This window comes from Salvelinus alpinus, chromosome 4 (assembly GCF_045679555.1).
Source record: "Salvelinus alpinus chromosome 4, SLU_Salpinus.1, whole genome shotgun sequence".
NCBI classification, from domain to species: domain Eukaryota; kingdom Metazoa; phylum Chordata; class Actinopteri; order Salmoniformes; family Salmonidae; genus Salvelinus; species Salvelinus alpinus.
Window position 1 is genome coordinate 25,564,204 of NC_092089.1, and position 18,076 is coordinate 25,582,279.

Consider the following 18,076-nt stretch of genomic DNA (forward strand, 5'->3'; position numbering starts at 1 on the left):
ACCAGAGTTACCCAAACTATTCCCCTGGTTAGTATACGCTGCAATGACTTTATATAGAGTCAGGATAAAATAAACAGTATGATCTTAGAATGAGGTCAGATGATTCATGTGTAATCCTGTACTGAACTGCTGAACCTGACTGAACAGCTCAGTGAGTCAACATTCTTCTAATGTAGAAGGTCCTTGTTGACATGGCAGAGCGAGAAAACAAACAGAACAGAGCGCTGGGGATCCCTCTCGACGGAGCCCGGGCACGTCCCAGCGGCACGCAACCTAACACAATTAATCCCATGGTAGTCCTGGCTGCCGGGTGCATGTGTAACCCTCCACGCTGCTGCATGGCGGTGGAGGCTGGGTCGGGTCGCCACGGGGCCCTTAGTGCTGCTCTGCTACCATCCTAGTTAATTCAGCCAGGCTTTCAAAAGGCGTAACTACAGTAGAATCTCTGACACACACCTCAGCTGTGTGACACCGCTCAGACTCCATTCACTCTCACAGACTCTACAGACAATCCCTGAAGCCAACTCCCTGATGAAGCTCAGCTTCAGCCCACGATGGCACAGAGAGAGAGAGAGAGCGTGCGGGGGCACTATGCTAACACACTTAGCATTCGCCCTCTTGTCCAGGTCACTGTTTTGGGCATATATAAACTGGGATGTGCATGCATGATACACAGTAGACTGTTGTTATTCCTAAAAATAATTGAACCACTATCAGAATGTTATTTTTTTTCTGTTATGATGCCATGTTGTCTGATGCCACACGCTGACAGTGTTTCTGTGTTAAAATAGCGAACGGTACAACCCTCAAAAACAAAGTGCAGTGAACAGAGGAGCGCAGGCCAGCAGAAACAGTAGATGTGCAGTAGAAACCTGTACTGCTGCACCAGACATTACAGTGGATTTGGCTCACATTCTGCTCCTGCACCCAGAGGAACACGACCCAGGAGATAAAAATTGGGCCTTTTCCCTCCGAGCACCTGTTTGGCAATGGGTTTCTGGTCAAATGGGTTCCAGCGAGCAGGCCAGGAGGGAGCAGCTTTAGCCTGCATGCGTTTGATCTCTCCTCTCTTCTTCCTCCAAAAGGAGTGTCTCGCTCCCTCTCTCTGCTTCTCTCTCGGAATATCAAAGCCAGACTTCCCTTTTCTAGGTCACTCCAAAGCATTTACTGCAGTCAGCCTTAAAAACATATTTGTCACCACGTTGAGGAATCACATGACCGGAGGGGGCGGGATGGGAACCAGACCATGAGGAAAGGACAGCATGGGTTCTCCTCCTAATGCCAGGCACGGTCAACGACACCAAGCAGAGCAGCACCCACAGCTACTGAAGCATAAGAGGTCAATTACCGTCAGAGCCTTGCCTGCTTCCTCCTCCTAGTCATTGAGTCGTCGTCATTATGACAATCTGAATGGCCCCAATAAATGGATGAGTTTGTGTAGCAGGCTATTAAACAGGCATTGGTGTTGCGTGGTGGTTGGTTCCATCCGGAGGGGATAGTTTTGGTGTTGTGTGTATGCGTCACACGTGTGTGTGTGTAGGCGTCACATGTATGTACAGTTGAATTCGGAAGTTTACATACACCTTTGCCAAATATATTTAAACTCAGTTTTTCACAATTGCTGACATTTAATCCTAGTAAAAATCCCTGTCTTAGGTCAGTTAGGATCACCACTTTATTTTAAGAATGTGAAATGTCAGAATAATAGCAGAGAGAATGATTTATTTCAGCTTTTATTTCTTTCATCACATTCCCTGTGGGTCAGAAGTTTACATACACTCAATTAGTATTTGGTATCATTGCCTTTAAATTGTTTAACTTGGGTTAAACGTTTTGGGCAGCCTTCCACAAGCTTCCCACAATAAGTTGGGTGAATTTTGGCCCATTCCTCCTGACATAGCTGGTGTAACTGAGTCAGGTTTGTAGGCCTCCTTGCTCGCACACGCTTTTTCAGGTCTTCCCACAAATTTTCTACAGGATTGAGGTCAGGACTTTGTGATGGCCACTCCAATACCTTGACTTTGTTGTCCATAAGCCATTTTGCCACAACTTTGGAAGTATGCTTTGGAAGCATTGTCCATTTGCGACCAAGCTTTAAGTTCCTGACTGATATCTTGAGATGTTGCTTCAATATATCCACATAATTTTCCCTTCCTCATGATGCCATCTATTTTGTGAAGTGCACCAGTCCCTCCTGCTGCAAAGCACCCCCACAACATGATGCTGCCACCCCCGTGCTTCACGGTTGGGATGGTGTTCTTCGGCTTGCAAGCTTCCCCCTTTTTCCTCCAAACATAACGATGGTCATTATGGCCAAGCAGTTCTATTTTTGTTTCATCAGACCAGAGGACATTTCTCCAAAAAGTACGATCTTTGTCCCCATGTGCAGTTGCAAACCGTAGTCTGGATTTTTTAATGGCGGTTTTAGAGCAGTGGCTTCATCCTTGCTGAGCGGCCTTTCAGATTATGTCGATATAGGACTCGTTTTACTGTGGATATGGATATTTTTGCACCCGTTTCCTCCAGCATCTTCAAAAGATCCTTTCCTGTTGTTCTGAGATTGATTTGCACTTTTCGCATCAAAGTACGTTCATCTCTAGGAGACAGAACGCGTCTCCTTCCTGAGCAGTATGACGGCTGCTTTGGAGTGACCTAGACGGCTGCATGGTGTTTATACTTGCGTACTATTGTTTGTACAGATGAACGTTGTACCTTCAGGCGTTTGGAAATTGCTCCCAAGGATGAACCAGACTAGTGGAGGTCTACTATTTTTTTCCCCTGAGGTCTTGGCTGATTTATTTTGATTTTCCCCTGATGTCAAGCAAAGAGGGACTGAGTTTGAAGGTAGGCCTTGAAATACATCCACAGGTACACCTCCAATTGACACAGTCAACTTAGTGTACGTAAACTTCTGACCCACTGGAATTGTGACACAGTGAATTAGAAGTGAAATAATCTGTAAACAATTGGAAAAATTCCTTGTGTCATGCACAAAGTAGATGTCCTAACAGACTTGCCAAAACTATAGCTTGTTAACAAGAAATGTGTGGAGTGGTTGAAAAACAAGTTTTAATGACGCCAACCTAAGTGTATGTAAACTTCCGACTTCAACGGTATGTGTGTGTGTCACCTGAACTGGGCCTTGATGTTGCTGGGGCTGGAGGAGCGTGTCTGGACCTCCTTCTCCTGTTTCTCTCTCAGGATCCTCTCAGCCAGCAGGAAGTAGGTGGCAGTGATGTGGTTGTACTTGTTGGTCTCCAGGGCTCTGGAACAAACACCATGGACAGAACATGTTAGGACAGGCTGGGAGAGAAGGCCAAGAGAGGGTTACACACCCACACACGAGAGACAAGTACGGTATGTCAACAGACAAGTCACCGCAGAGCAAACCCAATCACGTTGGCATTTAAAGAAGCCATTTGACGCATCTAAAATGTAAACAAAGCAACATAACAGGTTCTAACCTTTCGTTGCCCTCTAACCCCTCTGGAGTCAATGACAGTAGATGGCTGGTTCACGTCCCTCGACAGCCTCTGAGATTACTCTACGCTGTGTTAATGTACAATCAAGTGAAATCCTCAGCCAAGTGCTGTGGTCTGTGTGTGTGAGAATGTAAATGTCTGTCTGTCAGGTGGGAGGTGGGGGCTTCAGCGGGACAATCTCTTGAATGCCTGGGAAGTGGGGATAAATCCTCTGGCGTATACTCAAGACTCCCTGTATCCCTCTGCTCTCTCCTCATCACCAGTAAAGCCCTTCCTTCAGACAGGGGTAATAAAGAAGGCCAGTGTGTGTCTGTGAAACACAGCTGGCAGCGGCCCTGCTGCTTTAAAGTGGAGCCAGTATGTGTGTTTCAAATCACATCCATGATTCATGTTCAGGGTAGGAGGCTAAGGGAGGGCTGCTGTTGGGTTCACATGCTACAGTTCAACACTCTGGTCTCTTATCTGCTGACTGAGTCCCCTCAGATGTTCAGGTTCAGTTATATGCGTTAGTAGTACTGATGTTAGTGGTGAGCGTGACACAGAAACAGGTTTGGTGGGTTGCAGAACCCGCAATATGAAAAGGACAAATGAAGAGCAAACTAAGGAACATTATTCATGCCTCCACAGCAAATTGCACAGTCGGTCAATGCAAAATGCAGTGTGTCAAATACCTCGTCACTTGCAGAAGATTAACGGCCATCTGCAATTGTGTGTGTGTAGGTTAGGTCTGTGGCGGTCATTCAATTTTGTCATCTGGTGATTGTCATGCAAATAACTGTTGGTCTCATGGTAACTGACCGTTAATTAACATAAACATGTTTAGCTGAATAAAATAGAAAGGATATTTTCTCCAAGGGAGTGTGCTCATGCAGCCATTCTGTGTTGAGCGGTTAACAAAGAAACAGGTCCTGCTATATGCTTCATTTAGAGTTATTTATGAGACTTTAGCTGTGATATAAAAAATCTAAACATATAGCCTAATGTTTGTAAATTTTAAAGACTGCATGATGCGACTAATGATTTGAAAAAAGTTGCATGAAAGGCATGAGCTCTGTTCTGTTTCTTGCACAGGCTGCACACACTTCATCAGTCTCTCATTCACAATTTTACAAGCTCTTGATAATATTCTCATCCATCAGACTATTCTCAATTTAATCTGGTCTTTACATACAGCCTACTAATATATGTGGAATAATTTTTGATTTAGAAGGCACACAAAAAAACAAAATGTAATCCATAGCCTGCACTGGAACAGCGGAATGGAGTTTACGTGCAGCGCGTCTATAAGGCTTGGGGAAGCTTTCTCTAAAGTAAATAGAATTGCCAAAACTATATAGCCTAATTAGCCTTACCTCGTCTATACAGAAATAAATCTAATCATTCAAAATAGGCTACCGTCGCACTTTTTGCTTTAACTTGGCCAGGTCGCAACTGTAAATGAGAACTTGTTCTCAACTGGCCTACCTGGTTAAATAAAGGTGAAATTAAAAAAATTAAATCATGATTTGGCCAAAGAAGATCATTAGCTAAAAAAAAAAAAAAAGTGGATTGTTCTAACCGCATTGCCTACAGTGGGAAGGAAAGGCAGCGTGCGCAATTTGGGCAGATTATTGTTGAGTTGCGACTGTCTGAAAAGTAGAGAGGCCAAGCCAGGCGTATCGCAATATTCAAAATACAACCGCGGGAAAACAGATTGGAAAACAAATTGTTATTGCTGTAAAGAGAAGATCAGGAAAATACTAATTTGTCCTTTAGTTATCAAAATTCTCAACTTAATTGAGCGAACAACAGTTTAGTCTATTTTATTGGCACCAGCAGAGAGCAAAGCAATATGTCCGGTGAGTGCACATTGTGCAGATTGACTATTTATCATTGTCGGGTCAGTGCTACTTTAAAGTTAGTTATTGGACAACAGTTTCCTGCTCCAGTTTAGATGTCGTTTTAATTGATTGTTCCTCAGTGTCAGCAGAATAGGCTACTCTGTAATTTGTCAAATTAAAAAAGATTCTGCTAATGTCTCCAGTCATATAAAGTGTAATAAAATTGCATGAAATGTGTTTATAAAAGTCCACATTTTTCCCATACAAAGAAGAAACCTATCTGATATAGCCTAGGCCTACTCTACACTATATGCACTCAGCCATTCATTTAACCTTTGTCTTTTTTGCAAACAGTGATTGAGTTATATTATTAGCCTATGACTATCCAATCCACTCATCACATTATAATAAAGCATTCCATGCATCATTGCATTTGCAGACTTATGTAAGATGCCTATTATTCATAAAGGTGCACTTTTATGGTGAAAATGTGCTACTCACACCACGCCTATGTATACCAGGTAGACTACACCGGTTGGAAAGAGGATTAATGTGCTACTTACACCACGCCTATGTATACCAGGTAGACTACACCGGTTGGAAAGAGGATAAATGTGCTACTCACACCACAACTATGTATACCAGGTAGACTACACCGGTTGGAAAGAGGATTAATGTGCTACTCACACCACAACTATGTATACCAGGTAGACTACACCGGTTGGAAAGAGGATTAATGTGCTACTCACACCACAACTATGTATACCAGGTAGACTACACCGGTTGGAAAGAGGATTAATGTGCTACTTACACCACGCCTATGTATACCAGGTAGACTACACCGGTTGGAAAGAGGATTAATGTGCTACTTACACCACGCCTATGTATACCAGGTAGACTACACCGGTTGGAAAGAGGATTAATGTGCTACTCACACCACGCCTATGTATACCAGGTAGACTACACCGGTTGGAAAGAGGATTAATGTGCTACTCACACCACGCCTATGTATACCAGGTAGACTACACCGGTTGGAAAGAGGATTAATGTGCTACTCACACCACAACTATGTATACCAGGTAGACTACACCGGTTGGAAAGAGGATTAATGTGCTACTCACACCACGACTATGTATACCAGGTAGACTACACCGGTTGGAAAGAGGATTAATGTGCTACTTACACCACGCCTATGTATACCAGGTAGACTACACCGGTTGGAAAGAGGATTAATGTGCTACTCACACCACGACTATGTATACCAGGTAGATTACACCGGTTGGAAAGAGGATTAATGTGCTACTCACACCACACCTATGTATACCAGGTAGACTACACCGGTTGGAAAGAGGATTAATGTGCTACTTACACCACAACTATGTATACCAGGTAGACTACACCGGTTGGAAAGAGGATTAATGTGCTACTCACACCACGACTATGTATACCAGGTAGACTACACCGGTTGGAAAGAGGATTAATGTGCTACTCACACCACGACTATGTATACCAGGTAGACTACACCGGTTGGAAAGAGGATTAATGTGCTACTTACACCACGCCTATGTATACCAGGTAGACTACACCGGTTGGAAAGAGGATTAATGTGCTACTTACACCACGCCTATGTATATCAGGTAGACTACACCGGTTGGAAAGAGGATTAATGTGCTACTTACACCACAACTATGTATACCAGGTAGACTACACCGGTTGGAAAGAGGATTAATGTGCTACTTACACCACAACTATGTATACCAGGTAGACTACACCGGTTGGAAAGAGGATTAATGTGCTACTTACACCACGCCTATGTATACCAGGTAGACTACACCGGTTGGAAAGAGGATTAATGTGCTACTTACACCACAACTATGTATACCAGGTAGACTACACCGGTTGGAAAGAGGATTAATGTGCTACTTACACCACGCCTATGTATACCAGGTAGACTACACCGGTTGGAAAGAGGATTAATGTGCTACTCACACCACGCCTATGTATACCAGGTAGACTACACCGGTTGGAAAAAGGCATGTGCTGTTTCTTGCCTTAGACGGCACACACTGGGTATCATTCACATTGTCACCCATCAGACTATTCTCAATTGAATCTTATACTAAATAATATAAGTAGGAAATTAATTTTGATTTAGAATGGACCATTATCATGCACCTGCCTGAAGACAGGGGGGAAATACATGTCATCACTTAAATAGCGAATGGAGGACGCTTTTCCCGCGGTCCATTTTCATGCCAGCCAGGTAGGCTACTCCTGTTGTAAAGAGAAGCAATGTGCTTAATATCAGGAAAGTTGAGAATTAAATATAGTAAGCGTATAGAAAGATTATGAGATCCTCTTAAGAGGCCATTAAATCTCAGTTTGAATAGCCTATAGAAATGTTGCACAACATGAGCTCATGATTTTCCATTGTAGTCAGAGTGGTTAGAGGGACAATAGAGCCCTGAGTACCAGGCCATTAGGACCTAATGGAGGAACAATAGAGCCCTGAGTACCAGGCCATTAGGACCTGATGGAGGGACAGTAGAGCCCTGAGTACCAGGCCATTAGGACCTAATGGAGGGACAATAGAGCCCTGAGTACCAGGCCATTAGGACCTGATGGAGGGACAGTAGAGCCCTGAGTACCAGGCCATTAGGACCTGATGGAGGGACAGTAGAGCCCTGAGTCCCAGGCCATTAGGACCTGATGGAGGGAAAGTAGAGCCCTGAGTCCCAGGCCATTAGGACCTGATGGAGGGACAGTAGAGCCCTGAGTACCAGGCCATTAGGACCTGATGGAGGGACAATAGAGCCCTGAGTACCAGGCCATTAGGACCTGATGGAGGGACAATAGAGCCCTGAGTACCAGGCCATTAGGTCCTGATGGAGGGAAAGTAGAGCCCTGAGTCCCAGGCCATTAGAAGCTGATGGAGGGACAGTAGAGCCCTGAGTACCAGGCCATTAGGTCCTGATGGAGGGACAATAGAGCCTTGAGTACCAGGCCGTTAGCAAGTTTGGTAGGCTACTAATGACCAACAGCATCAGAGCACAGTTTTAGAGAAGCCTAGTTACTGAGACTCAACGGTCATGTGGAATTTGACCGTCGGTGTGGCGGTAATACGGTCACCGTAACAGCCCTAGTATAGGCACATGTTTGTATACCTATACATAAACTCAGCAAAAAAAGAAACATCCTTTTTTCAGGACCCTGTCTTTCAAAGATAACTCATAAAAATCCAAATAACTTCACAGATCTTCATTGTAAAGGGTTTAAACACGGTTTCCCATGCTTGTTCAATGAACCATAATCAATGAATGAACATGCACCTGTGGAACGGTCGTTAAGATACTAACAGCTTACAGACGGTAGGCAATGAAGGTCACAGTTATGAAAACTTAGGACACTAAAGAGGCCTTTCTACTGACTCTGAAAAACACCTAAAGAAAGATGCCCAGGGTCCCTGCTCATCTGCGTGAACGTGCCTTAGGCATGCTGCAAGGAAGCATGACTGCAGATGTGGCCGGGGCAATAAATTGCAATGTCCGTACTGTGAGACGCCTAAGACAGCGCTACAGGGAGACAGGATGGACAGCTGATCGTCCTCACAGTGGCAGACCACATGTAACAACCCCTGCACAGGATTGGAACATCCGAACATCACACCTGCGGGACAGGTACAGGAAGGCAACAACTGCCCGAGTTACACTAGGAACGCACAATCCCTCCATCAGTGCTCAGACTGTCCGCAATAGGCTGAGAGAGGCTGAGAGAGGCTGGACTGAGGGCTTGTAGGCCTGTTGTAAGGCAGGTCCTCACCACAAACAGTGTAGCCTATGGGCACAAACCCACCGTCGCTGGACCAGACAGGACTGGCAAAAAGTGCTCTTCACTGACGAGTCGCGGTTTTGTCTCACCAGGGGCGATGGTCGGATTCTGGTTTTATGGTCAAAGGAATGAGCGTTACACTGAGGCCTGTACTCTGGAGCGGGATCGATTTGGAGGTGGAGGGTCCGTCATGGTCTGGGGCGGTGTGTCACAGCATCATCGGACTGAGCTTGTCGTCATTGCAGGCAACCTCAACGCTGTGCATTACAGGGAAGACATCCCCCTCCCTCATGTGGTACCCTTCCTGCAGGCTCATCCTGACATGACCCTCCAGCTTGACAATGCCACCATTCTGCCACCATGCTCGTTCTGTGCGTGATTTCCAGCAAGACAAGAATGTCAGTGTTCTGCCATGGCCAGCGAAGAGCCCGGATCTCAATCCCATTGAGCAGGTCTGGGACCTGTTGGATCGGAGGGTGAGGGCTAGGGCCATTCCCCCCAGAAATGACCGGGAACTTGCAGGTGCCTTGTTGGAAGACTGGGGTACTGGGGTAACATCTCACAGCAATAAGTGGAAAATCTGGTGCAGTTCATGAGGAGGAGATGCACTGCAGTACTTAATGCAGCTGGTGGCCACACCAGACACTGACTGTTACTTTTGACCCCCCCTTTGTTCAGGGACACATTATTCCATTTCTGTTACTCACATGTCTGTGGAACTTGTTCAGATTATGTCTCAGTTGTTGAACTTTGTTATGTTCATACAAATATTTACACGTTAAGTTGCTGACAAACGCATTTGACAGTGAGAGGACATTTCTTTTTTTGCTGAGTTTATGTCTATGTATGCGTGTTAACTTACTCTACTATGGGCTCTCGGTCTGCGATGTCCCCCAGCACCATGCGCTGTATGATCCCGTTGTGCTCATCCTCAGACAGGCTCTTATGAGACACCAGGGGGGTGTTGAACTTGGTGGCTGGGGACGGGTCCACGCCCTGCAGCCAGGCATGGCTCTCTATCTCCTCCAGAGACGCACGGCCCTTTGGGTCCCGCTGCAGCATCCGGCCTACCAGACTAGAGAGAGGAAAAAGTACTCATTGTTTTTGTCATCATTGATGACAACAAACAAATTGCTATTATAGGTTTGCTCTGGTAATGTAAGATGTTTTATCATGCCAATAAAGCTCATTGAATTGCATTGAGAGAGAGACAGAGGCAAAAACAGAGGAAGAAAAGAGAGGGCACCATGTTAGTTACATTGCAAACGACCACAGCATTCCCCGGGCTGGCACAACTACCATATAACCAAGTTATGGATGAAGACAGTCATGATATACACTGAGTTTACAAAACATTCAGGACACCTTCCTAATATTGAGTTATGTTGACTCCAATGTTAACCACAGTTGTGTCAAGTTGGCTGGATGTCCTTTGGGTGGTGGACCATTCTTGATACACACGGGAAACTGTTGAGCGTGAAAAACCCAGCAACGTTGCAGTTCTTGACACAAACCGGTGCGCCTGGCAACTACTACCATAACCTGTTCAACAGCACTTAAATATTGTCTTGTCCAGTCACCCTCTGAATGACACACATACACAATCCATGTCTCAAAGCTGAAACATCCTTCTTTAACCTGTCTCCCCCCCTTCATCTACACTGATTTGAAGTGGATTTAACAAGTGACATCAATAAGGGCTCATAGCTTTTCACCTCGTCAGTCTGTCATGGAAAGAGCAGGTGTTCTTAATGTTTTCTACAGTATTCACACCCATTTACTTATTCCACATTTTGGTGTGTTACTGCCTTAATTTAAAATGTATTAGGCTAAATTGCAATTGTGCGTCACTGGCCTACACACAATACCCCATAATGTCAAAGTGGAATTATGTTTTTAGAAATGTTCTACAAATTTCTAACAGACTCAACACCAGGGAGGTTTTCCAATGCCTCGCAAGGAAGCGCACTTATTGGTAAAAAATCAAAAACAAACATAGAATATTCCTTGATCATGGTGAAGTTATTCATTCAACTTTGGATGGTGTATCAATACACCCAGTCACTACGAAGATACAGGTGTCCTTCCGAACTCAGTTGCCGGAGAGGAAGGAAACCGCTCAAGGATTTCACCATGATGCCAATGGTGACTTTAAAACAGTTTGAGTTTAAATGGCTGTCATAAGAGAAAACGGAGGATGGATCAACAACATCGTAGTTACTCCACAATACTAACCTAATTGACAGAGTGAAAAGAAGGAAGCCTGTACGGAATAAAAATATATAAAAACATGAATCCTGTTGTTTGCAAAAAGGCACCAAAGTAATACTGTAAAACATGTGGCAAAGAAATTAACTTTATGTCCTGAATACAAAGCATTATGTTTGGGGCAAATCCAAAACAACATAACTGAGTACTAACTCCATATTATCAAGCATGGTGGTGGCTGCATCATGTTTTGGGTATGCTTGCCATTGGCAAGGACTAGGGAGTTTAAGGATAAAAAAAATACAAGGAATAGAGCAAAACAGACAAAATCCTGGTTCAGTCTGCTTTCCAACAGACACGAACACAAATTCACCTTTCAGCAGGTAATAACCTAAAAACCAAGGTAAAATATACACTGGAGTTGCTTACTAAGATGACATTGAATGTTCCTGAGTGGCCTAGTTACAGTATTGACTTAATCACTTTAACATTTATGGCAAGACTGAATGGCTGTCAATGATCAACAAAAAACTTGACAGAACTTGAAGACTTAAAAAAAAGAATGATGTGCAAATATTGTTCCATCCAGGTGTGCAAAGCTGTTAGAGACCTACTCAGGAAAAACTCACAGCTATAGTCGCTGCCAAAGGTTATTCTAACATGTATTGACTCAGGTGTGTGAATACTTATGTAAATTTGATGTCTGTATTTAATTATCAATACATTTGCAAAAATGTAACATGTTTTCACTTTGTCATTATTGGGAATTTTATCCATTTTGAATTCAGGCTGTCACAACAAAATGTGGAATAAGTCAAGGAGTGTGAATACTTTGATGGCATTGTATATTTTTTACATTTTTATGAACAGCTGAGACAGATGGCAGTCAGGAGCAAAGTACAGGAGAACCGCGGTCATTTGGCTGGCCAATTACCATCCAAAATTCCATGACCGTCACAACCCTGCCTACCTACAGGCAGGTAGCCATGTTGTTCATTACAACACTTTACTGTACTATACTGCTGCCATGTGGCTCAGGGATCATCCAGGACACCATTTATTACTTCTAATCTCAGCCAACTAGGCTATTTAGATCTATCCATCAATTTTATCAATAAGGCCTGAGGGGGTGTGGTATATGGCCAATATCCCACGGCTAAGGGCTGTTCTTATGCACGATGCAATGCAGCCCTTAGCCGTGGTATATTGGCCATATACCACAAACCCCCGAGGTGCCTTATTGCTGTTATAAACTGGTTACAAACGTAATTGGAGCAGTAAAAATGTTTTGTCATACCCGTGGTATACGGTCTGATTATACCAAGGCTGTCAGCCAATCAGCATTCAGGGTTCAAACAACCCAGTTTTTAACACATAGCAACGGTCCTCCATCACACCTCTATGCTGGAAAGCATCCACTGCTGTACAGTAAATTTACTAACATTTAAAGTGACAGTTATAGCAGCAATCCGCAGTTTAAACAATAAAGCATTTTCCATGCCCCCGTTTCGGTAAAAAGCTTAGGGACGGGGCTGAAAAAAAATGTAACCACTCAAATTCATAGAAAGCGCTATGGATGCAAGGACTCACCATGATATCAAAATGATAGTTTTAACCATGGTTTGAGGCTATATAGTGCGTTTACATTGTTTGCAAACATTGGCGTAAAACAAGCTTATATTTTGGGTTCTGATGGGGTACGACAGTTGAACTCATGAGGCATTTACGAGTTATATTCTTCAAGAATCAATAGGTACATATAATACCTTTATAAGTAAAAATGTTTTGGAAATGCATATTTTCCCTTTAAGCACATATAAATGGTGGATAAGGTGAGCCTCACCTTAACGATGTAAAGCTTTGAGGGTCTGGAAAAGCACTATACTAGCCTATACAATATTTTATATATATTTATATTCGAGGTCGACCGATTAATTAGGGCCGCTTTCAAGTTTTCATAACAATCAGAAATCTGTATTTTTGGACACCGATTTGGCCGTTCCCCCAACACCTTTATTTAACTAGGCAAGTCAGTTAAGAACACATTCTTATTTTCAATGACGGCCTAGGAACGGTGGGTTAACTGCCTTGTTCAGGGGCAGAACGACAGATTTTACCTTGTCAGCTCGGGGATTCAATCTTGCAACCTTACGGTTAACAGAGCGTTGGACTAGTAACCGATAGGTTGCAAGATCGAATCCCCGAGCTGACAAGGTTAAAATCTGTCGTTCTGCCCCTGAACAAGGCAGTTAACCCACTGTTCCTAGGCCGTCATTGTAAATAAGAATTTGTTCTTAACTGACTTGCCTAGTTAAATAAAAGGTAAAATAATTCTAAGTCTAACTTTCTGGGGTCAGGATTGAGATAATGAGGTCAACAAATTAAGTTAGTCAGCGTTGGCTGATTTTAATGAACAGACCTGTACTGTGAGGTGAGGCAGGCTGTTAGCATTGTGCTAATTTGCCATTGGCAAGTGACCTTTCTGTGAGTTGCCGCCCCTATGGAGGATGAGAGGAGAGGGAAAGATTGGACTGGGGAGGCTGGTTGCTTCAGGGCTCAGCACAGCAGACTACACCACGTTGACCCTGCCTGACTCAGTCACAGAGGGGGAGCAGGTGTTGTCCGGGAAAAGAGACGGAAACCACCAAAACAGCCTTTAGCTCATTTAGGCTCAGCCAATCAGTCCCCTATCTCCTCTTGCACTCCTCTCTCTCTCTCTCCCCCCCCCCGTCTCCCCCCTCTCCTCTCTTCTCCAGTCTCCTCTCTCATCTCCCCCCCCCTCTCCTCTCTTCTCCTGTCTCCTCTCTCTCTCCCCTGTCTCCTCTCTCTCCCCCGTCTCCCCCCTCTCCTCCAGTCTCCTCTCTCATCTCCTCTCCCCCCCTCTCCTCTCTTCTCCTGTCTCCTCTCTCTCTCCCCCGTCTCCTCCCCCCCTCGTCTCCTCTCCTCTCTCTCTCCCCCCGTCTCCTCTCCTCTCTCACTCCCGTCTCCTGATGGAAAGAGATCACTAAGAGGCTTTCAGTTTAGGATGTGGGCCTGGGTAGTGTTTTTCCTCCTAGATAAGCAGGTCCACCTGGGACAGGGCTGTACTGCTAGATTCATGGTTTTTTATTCTCCCTCATTAGCATATTTATTGTCTCCGTTCCATTCTTTCCCCCATGCTTTGCCAAAATGTGTTTACTTGCCACAATTAATAATTCAGGAGGTCTTTTGCATTTTATCCCCTTGAGTTTGATTTTGTCATTCCTGGTTTTAATAAAAACAATTTTTTTAGGGGATTAGATTTTAAAACGCTGAGTTTCTCAGCATGACGTGGAAATGTTCTTCATATTGAGCCAATCACAGAGGACGGGAACACTGTACTTTTCAGTCGTTTTGTTCATTGATCATGTGCATTGTCTGTTTGTCTGGAATCCATTTGACTCAGTCTTTGATTGCTGTCCTCGTCAACTCCTATCACATTGATATCTGTTGTATCTTCCTACTCCGGCGTAGTAGACGTTGTGTCTCTGGAACGGTCTTCTGGGGAGATGAAATCATGACCATTTTCTATATGGAGGAAAGTGCTTCATCTCTTTTCTATGGCAACATGATCATTTTATTCAATAGACTAGGCCTGGCCTTGGTTGTGTGTGATGTCACATTATATAGGCTATAACATGTCTTCATATGCAGAGGAATGTGCAATTAATACAATTACATACCAGCACATTACTCCCAAACCACTTCTTTCTATTGGTCTCTCAGTTCCTGCTTTCTTTTCTTCTTTCTCTCTTCTCTCTTGCTCTATCATATGTCCTCCTCTTCCCCCCTTTCTCCTCTCTCTCCATGCCTGCCTGCTGTTAGAGTACGGTAGCCAAGCCTCCATTCTCCAGGAGAGCGGAGATACAGCATGCATGACTAGGAGGTAACTATAAATATCCCCATAGCAGTTTCCTGTCTTCTTCCCCTGAGAGAAGAGTGAGGCTGGAATGGGTAGAGACAGGAGACCGGAGGACTTAGTAAGGAATGAGTAGAGATCGAGAGAGACAGGAGGATTGACTCAGGAGGGGTGAGGATGGAATGGGTAGAGGCAGGAGGGGTGAGGCAGGAGGGGTGAGGCTGGAATGGGTAGAGGCTGGAATGGGTAGAGGCAGGAGGGGTGAGGCTGGAATGGGTAGAGGCTGGAATGGGTAGAGACAGGAATGGGTAGAGGCTGGAATGGGGTGAGGCAGGAGGGGTGAGGCTAGAATGGGTAGAGGCAGGAGGGGTGAGGCTGGAATGGGTAGAGGCAGGGGGGGTGAGGCTGGAATGGGTAGAGGCAGGGGGGGTGAGGCTGGAATGGGTAGAGGCAGGAGGGGTGAGGCTGGAATGGGTAGAGACAGGAGGGGTGAGGCTGGAATGGGTAGAGGCAGGAGGGGTGAGGCTGGAATGGGTAGAGGCAGGAGGGGTGAGGCTGGAATGGGTAGAGACAGGAGGGGTGAGGCTGGAATGGGTAGAGACAGGAGGGGTGAGGCTGGAATGGGTAGAGACAGGAGGGGTGAGGCTGGAATGGGTAGAGGCAGGAGGGGTGAGGCTGGAATGGGTAGAGACAGGAGGGGTGAGGCTGGAACGGGTAGAGGCAGGAGGGGTGAGGCTGGAACGGGTAGAGGCAGGAGGGGTGAGGCTGGAACGGGTAGAGACAGGAGGGGTGAGGCTGGAATGGGTAGAGGCAGGAGGGGTGAGGCTGGAATGGGTAGAGACAGGAGGGGTGAGGCTGGAATGGGTAGAGGCAGGAGGGGTGAGGCTGGAATGGGTAGAGACAGGAGGGGTGAGGCTGGAATGGGTAGAGGCAGGAGGGGTGAGGCTGGAATGGGTAGAGACAGGAGGGGTGAGGCTGGAATGGGTAGAGACAGGAGGGGTGAGGCTGGAATGGGTAGAGACAGGAGGGGTGAGGCTGGAATGGGTAGAGACAGGAGGGGTGAGGCTGGAATGGGGAGTGAAATAATACATGTAGGTATGCATCAGACTCTTAACATGCTCAGACAGAAGTAAAGCTTATGTTCAGATAAATATTGTACAGAAAGTTGAACCTTTGACGGATAGAATTATGATGGATAGGCCTAGTCTTGGGCCTAGTCAGAAGCTCTCCTATCGTGTGTGTGTGTGTGTGTGTGTTTGCCATGCGCATGCGTTTCTGTGGTTTGGTCACGCAGTCTGAGTCACAGCTGGCAGAGGGAAATGGAAGCGGACAGCGGTTATTAAAAAACGGGTTGGATTCTTCTAATCAGGGGTCTGTCTGGCCTGCCACTCTTTAGGTAGGCATACTACTCCACTCCAGGTCTACAGGAGCCCAGAGCTGACAAATCCCTGGCCAGACAGACAGACTGCACACCGACTGGGCTGAGACACCATGCAGAAGATGGCACAGCTCACAGGAGGAGTACAGCACACAACACATCTGCTTGTGTGTGTGTGCAGGCTGTAGCTAGTCTGTGTGTGTGTGTGTGTGTATATGTGTGTGTGTATATGTGTGTGTGTGTGTGTGTGTGTGTGTGTGTGTGTGTGTGTGTGTGTGTGTGTGTGTGTGTGTGTAGGCTGTAGCTAGTGACTGAATATCAAAACACATTAGTCAAATTGTGACAAGTTGTAACAAACAACGGTTTGTTTAGATAAACATGTGGATGCAATAGAAGAGACATTAGGGCTGGTAACCACCAGGGACCTCTTGATACAATATCATTATCATACTTAGGGGCCGATATGTATCGCGATTCTCAGAATTCGATTGTATTACGATCCGATACTGCGATTCTAAACATATTGCTCACTATGTCTGTTGCAGAGAGACGAGAGAGACTGAGAAAATACGTTTTGATCAGACATGGAAATAAAAGTATTGAAAACTTGTTGGCTCACTGTTTAAAAAGGAGAACAAGCTATTATAGGTTGAAAAATACCTGAGTTTTGGCGCAAGTACAGCCGACTAGCGCTAGCTAACGCCACCTAGCAAAAAAAAGTCTAAGTATCGATATAATATCTTCCAAAAGAATATTGTGATATGTAAATATCTAATTTTCCTCCATCACGCCCCAGACACAATGATTTGAGGTTAACAAGACAATTGCCTCCCACTCTTCCCTAAGCATATGGAAACAAGACAATTGCCTCCCACTCTTCCCTAAGCATATGGAAACAAGACAATTGCCTCCCACTCTTCCCTAAGCATATGGAAACAAGACAATTGCCTCCCACTCTTCCCTAAGCATATGCAAACAAGACAATTGCCTCCCACTCTTCCCTAAGCATATGGAAACAAGACAAATTGCCTCCCACTGCGGTTCCCTAAGTCATATGGAAACAAGACAATTGCCTCCCACTACTTCCCTAATGCATATGCAAACAAGACAATTGCCTCCCACTCTTCCCTAAGCATATGGAAATCTAATGACAATTGCCTCCCACTCTTCCCTAAGCATATGGAAACAAGACAATTGCCTCCACACTCAATTCCCTAATGCATATGGAAACAAGACAATCTGCCTCCCACATGCTTCCCTAAGCATATGGAAACAAGACAATTGCCTCCCACTCTTCCCTAAGCATATGGAAACAAGACAATTGCCTCCACACTCAATTCCCTAATGCATATGGAAACAAGACAATTGCCTCCCACTCTTCCCTAAGCATATGCAAATCTAATGACAATTGCCTCCCACTACTTCCCTAAGCATATGGAAACAAGACAATTGCCTCCCACTCTTCAACTCTAATGCATATGGT

The 18,076-nt window shown here is 45.0% G+C and overlaps 1 protein-coding gene across 2 annotated transcripts in view; it reads right to left on the reverse strand.

Annotated features, from left to right (window-relative positions):
* The window catches only part of snrka (SNF related kinase a), a 50,090-nt gene that overhangs the window by 4,853 nt on the left and 27,161 nt on the right, over positions 1 to 18,076 (reverse strand). For both annotated transcript variants that reach the window (XR_011674546.1, XM_071396277.1), the window contains exons 4-5: positions 9,993 to 10,205; positions 3,131 to 3,265 (exon numbers count right to left, since the gene is read on the reverse strand). Coding sequence is in view for 1 of the 2 variants with exons in the window: in XM_071396277.1 (XP_071252378.1) it covers positions 3,131 to 3,265; positions 9,993 to 10,205 (348 nt within the window). In the remaining variant the exon portion in view is untranslated. The remainder of the gene's footprint in view (positions 1 to 3,130; positions 3,266 to 9,992; positions 10,206 to 18,076) is intronic.